This window comes from Eleutherodactylus coqui, chromosome 11, assembly GCF_035609145.1.
Source record: "Eleutherodactylus coqui strain aEleCoq1 chromosome 11, aEleCoq1.hap1, whole genome shotgun sequence".
Classification (NCBI taxonomy): Eukaryota; Metazoa; Chordata; class Amphibia; order Anura; family Eleutherodactylidae; genus Eleutherodactylus; species Eleutherodactylus coqui.
Window position 1 is genome coordinate 119,942,180 of NC_089847.1, and position 17,030 is coordinate 119,959,209.

At 46.2% G+C, this 17,030-nt stretch overlaps 1 protein-coding gene across 2 annotated transcripts in view; it reads right to left on the reverse strand.

The window, feature by feature from the left end:
* Positions 1 to 15,757, reverse strand: part of LOC136582398 (transmembrane protein 263-B-like) — a 222,240-nt gene extending 206,483 nt beyond the window's left edge. Inside the window, exons 1-2 of one of the 2 annotated variants that reach the window (XR_010787179.1) lie at positions 15,653 to 15,757; positions 10,459 to 10,537 (exon numbers count right to left, since the gene is read on the reverse strand). Coding sequence is in view for 1 of the 2 variants with exons in the window: in XM_066583423.1 (XP_066439520.1) it covers positions 10,459 to 10,537; positions 15,653 to 15,745 (172 nt within the window). In the remaining variant the exon portion in view is untranslated. The remainder of the gene's footprint in view (positions 1 to 10,458; positions 10,538 to 15,652) is intronic. The other variant, XM_066583423.1, reaches the window with a different exon arrangement.
* Between the last annotated feature and the right edge of the window lie 1,273 nt (positions 15,758 to 17,030).

Genomic DNA, 17,030 nt, shown 5'->3' on the forward strand with positions numbered 1-17,030 from the left:
ACGCCAATTACAAGGCCGATTCTGCGTAGATTCCTTCAGAGCCATGCGGATGGAATCTGTTACAATCCCCCCCAGATGCTGGTACCGTACCGCACATGCTGTGGATTTACAGTGCAAAATATTCAGCATCTTTACTATGTGTGAATGTAGCCGTAAAGTACGTTCAGACAGCGCTATGTGCCGCAGATTAGATGCGGAATCCATTTGGACTCCTCACTGATTCTGTGGCGAAATCCCCATCTGAAGTGCCCCTTTGGTTGGGGAATCCACAATGGATTTTTTTCTACATGCGAGATTGAAATTTGACGCAGAGCAAAGAAAAAAAAAACAGACGTGAAATATCACTTCTTGACGTGGATTCTGTGCCAGAAACGCCACATGCGATATTCCCCACGGAGTGGACTGAATCCACGGAGCCGCAGGAATGTCCACCAGGGATTTATACCTCGTGAACACAGCCAAGTCCGCCTTTAGACACGCAGTGAAAATTTACGGCACTTGATCCTGGGCTTTAATCCTGCGTGATAGCAAAAGTACGGCATGGGATTAAAGCCTCTGCTGCTGTAATCAAGCAGAAGCAGGTGGGGTCCTCAGCTGTCAGACACAGCCGAGGACCCGGAGGAGAAGAGAGAAGCAGTTTTTAACCCCTTCTGCCTTCTCCTTTTTAAGGCTACATAGCACTCAATGAGCGCTATGTACTAAAGGGAGAAAGCGGAAGTGTTAGTTCCACTATGCGACCCGGTGATCACCAGGTGCCCTCTGTCCCCCCCAGCAGGCAGAAATGGTATAGCCTCCAGCTAATGCTAAATACACCGATTTAATTCAATGGGTCTATGTGCTTTCTGTGTTCAGCCGGACTGAATAAGGACATAAAATACGCCCTGTCTTGGTGATATAATGCAAGAGAAGCAGCGTACTCCCACCTCTGCTGCGGAGATAAAATTATACATCTATTACACTCCCACGCCACTTCTATTGCGCACCATTTAGAAGCCCAATGTACGAACACAGACTAGCCACTGGCCATCACCGAGGTGTGCTGCGCAGGAAATCTCGCACGGTGTTACCTACAAAGAGATCTGCAGAGCTGCCCAATCCCAAAGACTATAAAAGTTAATTAAAAGAAATGGTTTCAGCAATATAAATGATCTGCCTTTGGGGTGACCGCAGCTACACCCTAGCGGAAGACGTCCATGAACTACATCTACCTGCCAGTGACTACTTCTTGCTACTTGATCCAGACTTTGATCTGATATTTGACTGCAAGCAATGCCCTGCTGGAAGCTGATCGGATGACATCCTTCACTGGGATCATGCTGCCCTCTGCTGGTCACAAAGTGCACATGCAATCATTTATTCTGTTTGGATGTAGCAGAGCTGGGTTTGTTATCCTGTATAGAGACATCTCCGTGACGGATACGTGGGATTTTATAGGAGTGTAAGTCAAACTTCTGTAGTATGGAGTTAAATCCGGCTCTGCTACATCCTTTTCTAAGCAAGTCTACTTTATAAGCTTAGCAGAAGGAATTAATTTAGAATCAGCAGGATTTGTATTCTTTAATCCAGAAGCAATTAGTAAATTCTTAAAGTTTATCTCGCTGCTCGCCGTTATGGAAAACATTTGTTTCAAAATGAAACTTTAGAAGAAAGGGACGGTAATGGCGCGGATTACACTCCGAGAATATTAAATTCCTACATATATAAGGCAGACTGCTCCTATGCCTGTACACACGCTGAACGGACACTTTATTAGAGACCCCAACTAGTAGGGAGTTGGACTTCTTTGGCCTTCAGAACTGCAGCAATTCGTTGTGGTGTAGACTCCACTGGGTGATGAAATCGATCTGCAGGAATATCGGCCCCTGCGGACAGGAAGCTTCTTGTAGTCGCTGCAGATTAGATGGAGGTGCTGACATGTTCTGAGCAGGAAGGGGTCATCGATTCATGCTGCTTGTGGCAAATTCTGACCTCCCATCAGCACAGAAATCAGGATCCATCTGACTAGGGGATGTTTTTCCGTTGCTCAGGGATACAATTTTTGTGCTCTTTTGCCAATTTAAGTCTCGCCTTTCTGTTTCTCTCTGGCGCTGGAACTGGTCATCTGCTGTTATAGTCCATCCGTGGTAAGGAACGGCGAGTTGTGTGTTTGAACGTGTTAGTTGGATCACCAGAACTGTATTTGGTTGATCTTGACTGTTTACAGCCTGTTCATCACAATGAGTCTTGACACCCTCCTCTGACCCCTTTTCATCGATGAGTTTTTTTCATTCACGAGATTCTGTTTTGCTGGATGCTTTTTCTTCATCATACCATTCTCTGTACTCTCTCTACACCGTTACATGAGAAAACCCCCCGCGGCTGGCAGTGACATCCCGGCCCCGGCTAGTCTAGCCCCGATGACCAGTCCTTGTTGCAATCGCTCAGATCGCTGGATTTTCCCATCTAATGTGGATTCACACTGAAAGTGATCCACAGAAAACTTGTCACATTGTTTTCTGCTGCACTTCGGGTCACGAGGATCGTTTCCATACAAGGAAGCTCCAATCATCATGAAAGGGTCGGCGCTCTAATAAAGGGGTCACCATGTGTATAATGTACAGCTCGTTAGATTCATCATGTACCGGTTCGTTCTACTGTAGTAAAAAATATGCATTTTCAGCAGCGCCAAAAGGAATGTGAAACGCAGCCCAACAGCCATGAGATCGCTCTTGCAGCGGAGGACTAGTCAGCCGGCACTAACGAGGATGTAGTTACAATTACTGCTCTCAGGCTATGTTCATACTGGCCCAATTTTACCCCCCACATTTGAAAAGGTGGAATCCGTACCGCAAATCCGCCGCCATTACTGACATCCTGCGGGTTTATATTTCACACCGCAGTGATTCAACGCAAACTTAGCGATTGTTCACCCGTAGTGGACTTCATACAGATTGTCCACAGTGCAAAAACATCTGCACCAAATCTGCTGCATGTGAGCGCCTCCTTAAAAGGGGTTTTGGGCCAGCGACAATAAGGGGGGAAATTCAACTAAAAATAGCATTAAAAAGTTGCACGTTTTGGTGCAAGCCCTTATTTACACAATGTGCAACTTTTTACTTATGCCGACTCACGGCACTTTTGGAGAAAGTGGGCGAGGCTTGATAGGAGGGGGCGTGGCAACCCAGCTCGACACATTTATGATTAATTTATGATGAAAAATGGTGTAAATCATACAAGAAATCTACTTCAGCTCCAAGCTGTAGATTTCTGTGAACAGAGACTCCCTAAGATGGACCTAATATGACACAAGAGAGGATGCAAGGCGGTCGCAAATGGATCTGGATAAATTGGGGGTAGAAAACTGACAAATGAGGTGTAACACTGATAAATGTGAGGTTCTGCACACGGGCAGAGGAAATACATGTCACCATTACACTAAATGGGAAACCACTGGGGAACACTGGCTTAACTGGAGCAACCAGAGTCAGGCAGCTGCTGCCAAGGCAGATAGGATCAAGGGGACATCACAAGAGGTCTAGGGGCTCATGAAGAGAACATTGCTCTTCCTCTTTACAAGTCACTGGTCAGACCACACATGGAATATTGTGGACAGTTTTGGCCACTGGTACTCAAGAAGAACGTATTCGAACTTGAGCGGTTACAAAGGCGGCAACTAATGTAATAAATGGAATGGGTGGACTACAATGCCCAGAAAGGTTATCAAAATTGGGGTTATTTAGTTTAGATAGAAGACAACTGAGGGGCATCTCTGACCCAATATCCTGATCCCCCCCCCCACATGTAATATATATACAACCTGTCCCCCCATACATCTGTGACCCAATATCCTGATACCCCCAACATGTAATATATATACAACCTGTTCCCCCCCCCCCCCCCCATACATCTCTCCAACGGTGGCTGACAGTGGCAACGGCCCAGGGAACACAGGCAACGGGTTCGGCATGGGAGACTCACAGCAGCAGCGGGGTGACGTGGGGTCGGTATGGCAGATTGGAGGTGAGAGACTGACAGCAGCGTCTTCGGCAGGGAAGATGGGAGCGTTGTTGTGGGCTTCAGCAAGCCCTCCCCTACAACTCAACCTGGCCAACTCATGTCTCCACTCATTCTTCCGGTGGAGACAAGATTCACCAGTACCTCTGCTGATACCTGCCTTATGTAATCTATATACCACCTGTCCCCCCATACATCTCTGACCCAATATCCTGATACCTCCCACATGTAATCTCCTCTATACAACCTGTCCCCCCATACATCTCTGACCTAATTCCCTGATAACTCCCCACATGTAATCTCTTATATACAACCTGTCCTCCCCATACATCTCTGAACTAATATCCTGATACCTCCCTACATGTAATTTCCTATATACAACCCGACCCCCCCAATCTCCCGATAGCCCCCTCATGTAATCTATATACAATCTGTCCCCTCCATACATCTCTGACCTAATATCCTGATACCTCCCCACATGTAATCTATATACAACCTGCCCCCTCCATACATCTCTGACCTAATATCCTGATACCTCCCACATGTATTTCTCCTATATACAACCCGTCCCCCCATACATCTCTTACCTAATATCCTGATACCTCCCCACATGCAATCTCCTATATACAACTTGTCCCCCCATACATCTCTGATCTAATATCCTGATACCTCCCTACATGTTATCTATATACAGCCTGTACCTCCATACATCTCTGATCTAATATCCTGATACCTCCCTACATGTTATCTATATACAGCCTGTACCTCCATACATCTCTGATCTAATATCCTGATACCTCCCTACATGTTATCTATATACAGCCTGTACCTCCATACATCTCTGATCTAATATCCTGATACCTCCCCACATGTAATCTGTATACAACCTGTCCCCCCCATACATCTCTGACCTAATATCCTGATACCTCCCACATGTAATCTATATACAACCTGACCCCCCCATACATCTCTGACCTAATATCCTGATACCTCCCACATGTAATCTGTATACAACCTGTCCCCCCCATACATCTCTGACCTAATATCCTGATACCTCCCACATGTAATCTATATACAACCTGTCCCCCCCATACATCTCTGATCTAATATCCTGATACCTCCCCACATGTAATCTGTATACAACCTGTCCCCCCCATACATCTCTGACCTAATATCCTGATACCTCCCACATGTAATCTGTATACAACCTGTCCCCCCCATACATCTCTGACCTAATATCCTGATACCTCCCACATGTAATCTATATACAACCTGTCCCTCTATACATCTCTGTCCTAATATCCTGATACCTCCCACATGTAATCTATATACAACCTGTCCCTCTATACATCTCTGTCCTAATATCCTGATACCTCCCACATGTAATCTATATACAACCTGTCCCCCCCATACATCTCTGACCTAATATCCTGATACCCCCGACATGTAATCTATATACAACCTGTCCCCCCCATACATCTCTGACCTAATATCCTGATACCACCCTCATGTAGCCTTCAGTCCCCACAAGCCCCCCTCCTCCAGTCTCCCCTAGTGTACTCCTCACATAATCACCTCCAGGATTTCCCCCATGTGTCCCCCATGGTCTAGAACCCACAACCCCAAACCTTCACATTCTCCTTGGAAAGCTTTGAAAGCTAGCTGAAAACAAGATGAGCCCCTTGTCCCTCCACCCAGGGTCTCCTGGCCTTGCAGTCAGTAAGCTTTTGCCGGCAGGGTCCTCTGTCCTGCTGTAACACTTAGTTACTGCGCTGGAAGCCATCAAGGTCCCCCAACGCATTTCATGCCATGAGGGTTTCAAAAGGCAAAACACCTTTACAGGTCGCAGCTCAGGAGATGCCATGTGACCCCCTCCCGTCTAATACAAACCCTACCACTAGGAGGACCCCTCCACGCCGTCACATGGTCATCCGCGAAACACAAAAATGGATGACAATGCAGCATTTAAAGGATACCTGGACACCAGTGGGTTAAACAAACAATGCGCACATTTGACTATATTTAGCATGGCGCACATTTACGGGTATATCACAGGTGATATCCCCCTACGTTGCAGAGCGATTTTATGAATAGCGGTCCTACAAAGTGGGCCATAAAAATGAGCCCACACCCCACTCTTATAAGGGCTGACCAAAAGAAAATCTGTGTTGCCCATAGCAACCAATCACAGCGCGGCTTTCATTTTACCTCAGCAATGTAAGAAATTAAAGCTGCGCTGTTATTGGTTGCTATGGGCAACAAAAATTACAGGGAAAGTCGGCGAGTTTTGGATTTTTAACACGGTCACACAGGGCGGATTCCCGATGGAAATGTCGCGGTTTGGCCGCAGCGGCTTTGAAGCGGCCAGGCCGCTCGCTCTTCCGCTGCGGCCGGCGCTCCCATAGAGGAGAGCGCGGCCGCAGCAGAAAAAAAAAATAGACATGCTGCGGTGGCAAATCCGCGCCGCAGCAGCAGCTTCTGCCGGCTTAACCGCAGCGGATTTGCCGTCCCATGTGGACAAGATTTCTGAGAAACCTCGTCCACATGGCTGGCTAATCCCGGGATTAGCGGCCGCATGCGGATTTACCGCGGCGGAATTTCCGCGGCAAATCCGCCCTGTGTGAACGCAGCCTAATTCCGCCAGTATTTGTAGCCGGTGCTGAAGAACGTGATAAAAAAATTCACTCAAATTGGGCCAGAACTGTGGATTTCCATAAGACACAAACAAACTATCTGGCTTTCATTATTTTTTCCCTAATCTGCTTTTATTCTCTATTTGTAGATTATTTTATTCTATCGTCCGTACATGACCATGGGGGCGGCCATCTTGCCTAAGCTACAGTTAATATCATTTAAAGATTTATTTTACAGCAGTCTTACGGGCCATTCACACAATGGACAGGAGGGGACCCATCGACTTCTATGGGAGAGTGTTGTGGGCATGCTCTGTGCAGGGAGGTTGAGGAGGTGAGATGTGACCATCACCTATTCTGAATGCTGGATCCTGTGTTATATATATGTAGGTGTCACCTCAGTGTAATCCTGCCTGTGATAAGGAGATAGGACGCTTCTACAGACCATGAAGTATCAGACTGTAATTAGACCTAGTGGTCAGTGTGAGAACTGCAGTGTGATGAAACGATAGTGGCAGATTGTCACTCATCTTTGCGTGTCAATCTGCCACCTTCCTGGTCTGGGGAAAGTTGAGTGGATATACAATCCTCAATATTCATTCCAATGCCTTTCACACTTCTACCGGAGGGGTGTTTGGTGTCACTTGCTCCTTTTGGGACCCGCAAGAAAGAAGTTACAAAGGGATGTTTATATTCCTCCACCATTGTCTCCCATCCTGCCTACAATACGCATCATCTAGACTTGCTAACTGCGATTTCCCTCCACTGAGATGGGCCAAGAAAAAAAACAATAAATGTCGATTATGGGACATTCAAAGATCCCAGGTGAACGAGAATTATAGATTTCAAAACCGTGAGTGCCACGGACGCACAACCCCCAGAATCCATAGAATCGCTAGGCTAATCATCCGTCAGATATCATGTTTAGTATCCACATGTAGATAAAGACATTATATCAAACATGGCTGCCATAGCTTCCCTGTTGGATTGCCTCTTGGGAAAACATGGCCGAAATGTTACATTTGGTTTCCAAACGGAAGATGTGCGCATATACTCAGCCAGCCCACCAACGATGTCACAAGGGACGATGGAGGTGCGACTCAAAGAAGGCTTTAACCCTTTGCAATCCAATTTTGGATTCAGGGTTTCCTAGGGGGCTTTCTCTTTCTGCCGTTATTCAATGGCGCCGTCTGCTGGCTAAAGCCAGTAATGCGGCATGGGACATGCTAGAGAGGTCCCCGACAACAGAGCGGCCAGTAATATACAGTAAGAATACCCTGCCGGACATCTTCCGACATCAGAGCTGTACAGCCTTCAATCAAAATGTCTTCAGACGTCAGACAGTGGATTGGAAAGGGTTAAAACTAAGGAGATCCCCTCCCCAATCTGTTAGGCCCAAGAGTTGCATCTAAATGCCAACCTGCCCAGCTTTCCGCCTTGGACTATTTAAAGGCACCTTGCAGAGCGGTATTTTTTATTGTATTCCCTTTTATTTTCCTACTGTTTGTGAGTATTTGAAGCTCCTTACTCTTCTGTAAATATATATTTTTGCATATTTTTTTTAGTTAGTTCCTTTAACATTTTAAAGGCCCATTTACACACAACAATTATCACTCAAAATGGGTTCAAACGATGTCTTTTGAGCAAAAATCGCTGCGTGTAAATGCTACCACCGTTAGCACTTTTATAGTTCAGCATAAAAACCATCGTTCAGCCGGCCAGCTGATAGCAGGGACCGCACCCTGTGATTTTTCTGTGGGAGCGCTGATAACATTGTTTTCAGCTGCTGTCCTGTGGGCGAACAAGTGAGCTGTATGCAGATAACAGACCACCCGCTGTTATCTGCATACAGCAAAGGGAGCCTCATTTAAATGCAAATAAAGCTAATAAGCTGCTAATCGGCATTAGTGCCCACTAGTAGCTATGTAAAATGATTGTTTAAAACTGTCACTCAAATTGTCTTTTGAGCAATCATTTTGCGTGTAAATGGGGCTTTAGTGACCAATAACCCCAAAGTGTGTTAATTGTGTGTGGGCTGGTGGAAACCGAGGTGGCTGACCTACCTGTCAGAAACGGTCAGTGGTGGAAGCGAAGTGTGAGCCCCATCTCGCAGGACTGCAGGATGCGGGGGTTTGGAAATAAGTTGACCCTGCTGCCCGCCCCCCGATGCCGTACGTTACAGGTTAGTGACGGTCAGACCCGTGTGACCCCGTTTTTGTGTCATGCTGAATTTTAGGTTGTTTTTTGTAATTATAGATCGTTTTATGAAACAATTCTGATTATATTTTACATACAAACAATTCCAACACGAGGTCATTTCCTGATGACACATTGCCTCTGAAGGCATCTCATGATGTGAGTCTGCCTCTTTGAGGACTTCAAGCGCTCTAAGGTTATGGACCCCCACTTCAACCAACGTACAACAATTCACTATGGAATTAATTTCCCCAAAAAGTTTCTTCTTTTTCAGATACAATGAACTTCAGACCAAAGCTGTCCAATTTCCATCAATTATCCACAAGACCAGTACAACTTAAAGGGGTTGTCTCTAGGCAATAAACAGAATGGCTGCCGTCCGTGCAGCCTGTGAGAATCCCATACTAGAACCTACACCTCTGTCCCCTCCGAACCTTCCTCTCCGGCCTTATCATCCTGTGCTAGTTACATTCTCTGAAAATAAAGAAGATGGAACAATACCTCTGCAGCGCCACCTATTGGATGGCAGCATTCCTTCAAATCAATGTATGACTCTTTAACAAGTCTGTAAAACAATGATTGGGAATAGGAAACCAAGCCAGAAAACCATACACAGACAGCTGTTTCAGGGTGTTTGCCCCTCATCAGTGTGCAGTAGGTTTCTGCCTTGGCTGGTGTGCCATCTTCTCTATTTGCATAAATTATCCAGAGGAGCGTGCATGGCCTTATAGGTTTCCTTACTCACCTTCTCATACCCCTTCTGGGTACTCTGGGGAGAGATAAAAATTCCCCCCTGCCCACCAATCCCGACCCACTCACCCCCCTAGGTGTCTAAACACACTTTTTAGGTGCTCTCCTTAAGGAGAGACAACACCCCTCTTGACCCAAGTTACATTCAGTAGGATGGGTTGATGAGACCTGAGAGGAAAGGAAAAGAGGTGACAGCCGTGAGTTCTAGTACAGAATTCGAACAGACAGCGACCGATTGATTAATTTTTTTGGACAACCCCTTTAAAGGATGCAGTTACAAATTGAAGCAATTAGTTTTGATTCCACATTTCCTACCTTACTTTGTATACAACTCCTATGTAGACCTATGTGTCGCCATAGTTACAGACTACAAATTCTTTATGTAGTCTGACCATGCATTCATATTCCCATCTAACTGGCTCCTACCTCTTGCTATCCTGCCATATCTCCATTAGCAACAGATGAAATGGATTTTGACTGCTTGGTCAGACTACACAAAGAATTTGTAGTCTGTAACCATGGAGACACATAGCAGCAATAGAGAGAACTATAGAAAATGTTGTACTGATATTATTATTTTATTTTTAGATGCAAAGACACAACAACAACAAAAAGTGATTGGCCATATCCTTCAAGCATGGAGTAGAGCTGCAGGAGGTGTTAGAGCACATGGGAAAGTGCTCTTCAGCATAGCTGGAAGTAGCAAGACTCTGCCCCCACCACGCAAATCCAGGGGTCTCACATATAATAACATCTCAATCTCCCAAACATCGTAATTAAGTACTCCTGAGAGAGGGAAGACAAGGCACGCTGTTTGCAGGTTGTCTTTTCAGTTACTGCAGTATAACAGAAGATCAATGACCATCTCACTGCTCGTGCATCTTACCTGCAGGCTCCTCAGCAGCTGAAACCTCTTCTTCATCTGTCACTGCAGTTTCATCTTCCAACATTTCACTACTTGATCCCTAGAAAAGAGAAGCATGTTATTAGGGGCGGACTTTCTGGAAAATGTCAATTTTATTCAGTTTGGTGGTGGGAGAAATAGCGAGATGTTTACATGTCGGCTGAGAGAGTCCTTCATCTACTCCCCCATAATGTCTCCTCTATTCTTGTACGCCCCCAGCAGATTGCTGTCCATAAGTCGAGGTGACCATCTCAGAGGGATCAAACCTGCCACATTTCAGGACACATGTGACCAGAAAATGAGAGGCCACGCACATGAGACTGGTTGGTGGAGAGGTGTAGAAGCGATTAATTGGGGCCATTATTGTTAGAGGAGATGTTTTTCTTATGGAGGCACAGTAAGGGTGGCTTCACACGAGCGTGTGTGTGTGTGCCGTACATAGGTGTGCACAAAAATGCATGAATGCAGGTGCGCGCACTGCTTTCAAAGGAGCCGCGGCTGCATTAGAGACAATGGTCTGCTGGCACCGGTTAATTGTTTTTCAGGGAAGAGCTTTAAATATAATTCCTTCCCTGAAAAACAACCATTTTAGTGTAAAAAAAAAAATTATATATATAGTCCCCCACGGGGATGAAGAACACATCTGCCACATGCAGCAGATGTTTTCTTAATCCCAGCGGGGAATCAAAAATTCCCTGCTGCACTTGCCACATCTGTGACAGATGCCGCACAGGAATTCTAAATCCCCGCGAGGAATAAAGAATTCCCTACCGCAGCTGTCACAGATGACAGCTGTGGTAGGGGGTCCAGCTGCCGGCATCCTGTAATTGTTTTTCAGGGAAGGTCTTTAAATATAAGCCCTTCCCTGAAAAACAATGCAAAGTAGTGTTAAAAATAATAAACACCACATACTCACCTTCCTTTAGCTCCCGGGGCTCAGCCGTGTCCTCTCTGCGCTGACCCCTGCTCTCCAATGCAGTTCTTTCAGCAGGCAGGAAATTAAATTCCCCGCCTGCTGAAAGAGCTGCTTGTGATTGACTGAGGTGGCAGATGTGTTCTTCGTCCCCAGCAGTGGCGGACAGGTAAGCAGATTTTATTTTTTTTACACTAAAATGGTTGTTTTTCAGGAAAGGCTTATATTTATAGCTCTTCCCTGAAAAACAATTCAGGGGTGCCAGCAGACTATTGCCTTCAATGGAGCCGCAGTCAGCAGCCACGGCTCCATTGCGGGCAATGCGGGCATTCACTATGGTGCACACATGTCCTATCTTTACAGGCACATGCCTGTAAAATACGGACATGTAAACACACTATAGGGAATGCTTTAGATGTAATAGATGCGTGTTTTTTTGCGTGCGTGATGGGCTCTGAAAGCGGAATACCGCAGGGGAGTCTGTCACGGCGCCCCCCCAAAGACTCCATACTCACCTCCTGTATCGGCTGTGCGAGTCCCACATGACGCATCGGTGCGCATGCGCAGTATAGCATATGACACGCCGGCAGTGTCATATGACGTGGCCGGCGGTGGGCGGGGAAGCGTACTCATGCTATACTTCCACTGTGCTACAGCGGAAGTATAGCTTGATGGCCGGCTTCCATTGACTACAATGGAAGCCGGCCGTGCATATTCCCGTGACAAATAGGACGTGCTGCGGTTATTTCACGCTGCGGAATTCGCGGTGGAATTGCACAGAGTGAACATTGAGCTATTAGGTTCAATGGAACATAAAACATCCACCTAGTGTGATAGTAGTCACTGGCGGCCCCCCCGCTGTAGCAGCAGGGGTGTATCGGACATGGGCCCCCGCTGTTAACCCCTTCCCTGCCGCGATCTATATAGGTCACGACATGGGAAGGGTTCACAGAGGGAGCGCACTCCCTCTGTGAAGTTGCCGGGCTCTCGCGATATAATCGCGGAGAGCCCAGCCTGCTGCCATGGCGTCCTGTGTTGCCAGTGCCTGGGATCGCTGTATAAGGCATGGCAGGACTTATTACAGCAATCATCAGTGCTGTGCTTTAAGTCCCTCAGAGAGACACAGATGGTGTAAAAGAAAGCTAATAAAAATGCACAAAAAAGCAAAATGTAAAAAAAAACTTTTTTGTGCTTTTTCTCATATTAGCATAAAAAAGGTAAAAAAAAATTAAAATCCCACATATTTGGTATTGTCGTATCCGTAACAACGTGTAAAAAAAAGTTAAACATGCTTTTTATTTTGTACGGCAAAAAGCGTAAAAAAAACACTAAAAAACAGGCAAAATGCTCATTTTTAGCATTTTGCCTCACAAAAAATGCAATAAAAGTAATCAAAAAAGCCATATATTCCCCAAAATGCTACTAATAAAAACTATAGCTCGTCTCGCAAAAAATAAGCCCTCACAGAGCTCCGTACATAGAAAAATGTAAAAAAGTTACAGGACTTTGAATGCAGCGATAGAGAAAAAAAAAAAGATTTCCAAAAAAAGGGGTTTTTATTGCAGAAAAGTGGAAAAAACTAAAAAAATATATAAAAATTTTGGTATTGTTGTAACCGTACCGACCCGCAGAAAAAATGTAGTGTCATTTATGCTGCATGATTAATGCTGTAAAAAAAAAAATCTACGACAGAATTGATGTTTTCTCTCCCTGCTATCATTAAAAAAAAATAATAAAAGTTTTACAATATAGTCTATGTACCCAAAAATGGCGCCGATAAAAACTACAGTTCGCCACGCAAAAAACAGGCCCTTATACGGCCGCGTCGGCGGAAAAATAAAAAAGTTATGGCTTTTAGAAGATGGAAATGAAAATCCGCCAAAAATCGTTGCGTCCAAAATAGGCCGTGTCATTAAGGGGTTAACACGCTCCTGCCCCATGACATACATGTGTGTCACAGATGGAAAGGGGTTGCCGGGGAATGCTGTACATTTAACACATATGGATGGCACAGGTTCAGAAGCTGCAGTCGAACGCTGGCTGTAATTGACAGCCGGCGTCCCCCTGCAATGGCGGGCATCAGTGAAAACACCAATCAACCTCGTTAACCACTTACATGCCATTTTCAGTGTTGATCGCGGCATGTATGGTGTTAACATGGGGAGGAAGCTCTCCTCCAAAAAATTGTGAAGGGCCGACACTGCAGTGTATTATCTGAGCAATCATAGGAGCAAGTTCAAGTCCCCTAACGGGGTATAAAAAAGGTGGGAAAAATAATGATAGTAAAAAAATTAATTCTTGTAAAAATGAAGTTTCATGTACCCCAAAATGGTACCAATAAAGACTACCGCTCACCAAGCAACAAATTAGCCCTCATACGGCCATGTTGAACGAAAAATAAAAAAAGCGGTGGCTCAGCTGATCACAGGCAGCACCTGGCCATTCATTGAATTCAATGAATTGGCCGAGCACTGCCTGTGATTGGCTGAGTGCTGTGACCAATCACAGGCAGCACTCAGCTGTCATTCAATGAATGGCTGAGAGCTGCTTGTGATTGGCTGAGCACTCAGCCAATCAGATACAGCCCTTTCAGCAGGCGGGGATTTTAAAAACAAGCCCTTATACGGCCGCGTCGACGCAAAAATAAAAAAGGTATGGCTTTTGAAAAGTGGAGATGAAAATCCCTCAAAAATCGTTGCATCCTTAAGGGGCTAAGGAGACTTTCTCACCTACTTTTAGTCCTATGAGCTGAACTTATGGGCTGACAGTAAGTGACCCGCTGAGTACGGGGATGGAGGTTTTATACTTACTTCCCCCATCATTCTCCGTGTGAGTGCTGGAAGCTGCTGCAGTGCATTGAGTGGCGCTGCCAAGTAGTCCGCCCATTATACAATTAGAATGGGCAGACTACTTAGTGCACCCCTCAATGCTCTGAGAGCGCTGACAGCGGGGGAATGACGGGGAGGTAAGCACAAGGCCGGCTGCACACGGATGTATTGTGCAAGCAGAGAATAGAACCCCCCGATCTCATTGTCAAGAAATAATAGAACATGTTTTAATTTTCCGCGTATTTGCGCACCAAAGATCCCCAAAGAAGTCGATGGGAGGAGCAAAAATGCGCACATAATACGCAAGGAGACGCGTGAAACACTGCGGAATCACGCAGGAAAAGAGCCCATCTGGAGCTCAGTAGCCATTTTAATCTGTGCGGCTTTGTTTGCCGCGTACAAATGAATATGCCGTGCAGGCGCAAAAGTGCAGTAAAATACGCCGACGCACGCGCAAAAAAGCACTGTTCATTTTGTAAAAATGCTACACTCAGGTGCGCGCTAATCTGCCTACACTCACGTGAAGCCGACCCACCACTCCCAGCCCCGGACTCAGCGGTCAGATACCTTCAGCCCATAAGCTTTGCTCATAGGGTTATAAGTAGGCGACCGATTCCGTTTTCAGTTACCTACTTGCTGATGGTTTCCACACATCCGCACGTTATTACACTATGCAAAATGCTAACAAGTTGAAAAATAAGTTGAAAGAGGGTCAGGGTCAGTTCGGGGCTTCCGTCTCTCTGCTCCGTTTTTGGAGACACTGAAATAAAAAAAAATTAAAAAAACACAAAAAACGGATCCGCATTTTTCCACATTGATTTCAATGGGATTTAAAAAAAAAAAAAAAAAAAAAACAGAAAGAAAACGGAAAGGCTTCAGTTCGCTTCCGTTCCTCTAAGTGTCAGCTTTTTTTGATGGGAGAATAGCGCAGTCTGCAGCATTATGTAAACAGAACGCCGACAGAACAGAAGCCTTTCCGTTATTTTAAAGCCCCATTGAATTCAACAGGGGAAAAAAAAAAGGATCCATATTATTTCAGTTTCTCTCCTTCAAAAACGGAGTGGAGAGACGAAAACCCTGAACTGACCCTAACGCCGCTGTGACAGCGGCCTCACACACATCATGTGACCCCGGACAGCGGCAGCGCTCCGATAATTGTCGCTTTTTTTTAAAAGAAAAGTTCTTACTATGAAGATTATAATGGCGATGTGGCCGTAATCAAAAAACGCGACTACACTTTAATGCGGCGCTCCACCAACTTGTGACTCTCCAGCGGTTGCAAAACTACAACTCCCAGCATGCCTTTGACTGAAGGCAGCTGTTGGGGCATGATGGGGGTTGTAGTTTAACAGGCTGAGTGACCCTGCTGTATGATATCATGGAGCTGCTGATTAATGACAGGCATGCTGGGGTCTGTAGTGCTCTGCAGTCTCACCTTCATGGCTGCAGTCTGGGCTGGGGGTCTTGTCCTGTGTCTCGGGGTCTCCTCCAGAGAGTTGGGCACGCTCATCCACAGATGGCTCAGCATGTAAACACAGATTTAGTGGAGGGCGGAAGTGACGTCATGCAGGGCAGACGGAGGCGGCGGCCATGTTGTGTGTGGCAGAGGAGCGTCTTCAGCACCAGGGATAGCGGACAAACTGTATATACCACACAGGCTGAGGGCTCACAGAAAGGATGTGGACTCAGGGCTTACTTAGGGCTCATTCACACGAGCAAGTTTCTCGTGCGCATATTGTGTGCTGCGGGACGGGCAAAATTCGTACTGAAATTAACCTCATTATTTCCAATTTACGTGCGAGACTTTTCTCTCGAAAGATGGAGAAACCGCAGCAAGTTCTATTTATGGGCGATTCTGTGTCAGAATCGCCTATTATTTCCTATGGCAGAAAAATAAATTGCGTCGCACTCGCACGTGGAGGTGATTTTCAGGCCAATGCGAAGTAATCACGTGTTGCGGAGATCTGATATGTTTTTCTCGTATGACGCATTGCGCTCGCAGCAGATATCGCGGGTTGATGGGCGACAAACGTTCGTACAGAAGTGGGATCATTGAGGTAGATTTGCGTGCGTGTCTGCACATATGACGCCTCATGCCCACGGGCACGCACGGAATCCGCCCGTGGCGGGCGACCCTGCGTACCTGTCCGTGTCTTCATTCTTCTGTGGCTGTGTGCAGCAGTGCCGTCCGTCAGACGTGCGCAGAACACTTTACTTTTTTTTTAACTCCCGCTTTCCCGTGGATTCCGCGGACCATCCGCAATGTCATTTGCGAACAGGCCCTGAATCGGGCGGCTTCCATTGAATTTAACGGAAGCTGTCCGTGCGGAACTCGCAGTGAAATGGAGCATGCTGCGATTTTTCATCCACAGTCTGTTTCCGCTCGTGTGAATGAAAAATCATTTTTCCGTAGCGTGCTATGGAGGGTTACTGTCCAGACTCTGCAGCAAACATTCGCCCGTGGACGCGTGGCCTTACTGCACATTTTGCGCATGCAGGGCCAGTTCACACGCGCACTAAACACCCCCTTTCCGCGGATTAAATGGCTAAGCTAATGAGGTCCGGATGTCTTCTTTTCCCCATGTTTTGCGCAGTGCTTCCCCTCGTGTGTTTTCGCACATCCCATAGACTTCTATGGGATCTTCGCTGCGCAAAGCACAGGAAAATAGAGCAGGTCCTCCTTTTTTCCTCATGCGTGCGCCAATTCCCGTGCAGACACGGTCGTGTGAAGAAGAGTGGGATATCGGTCGGAGTTTCTCGGATATATCGCACTCGTCCATATGGATGTCCTCTAATGCAAATCAGCCACGGAG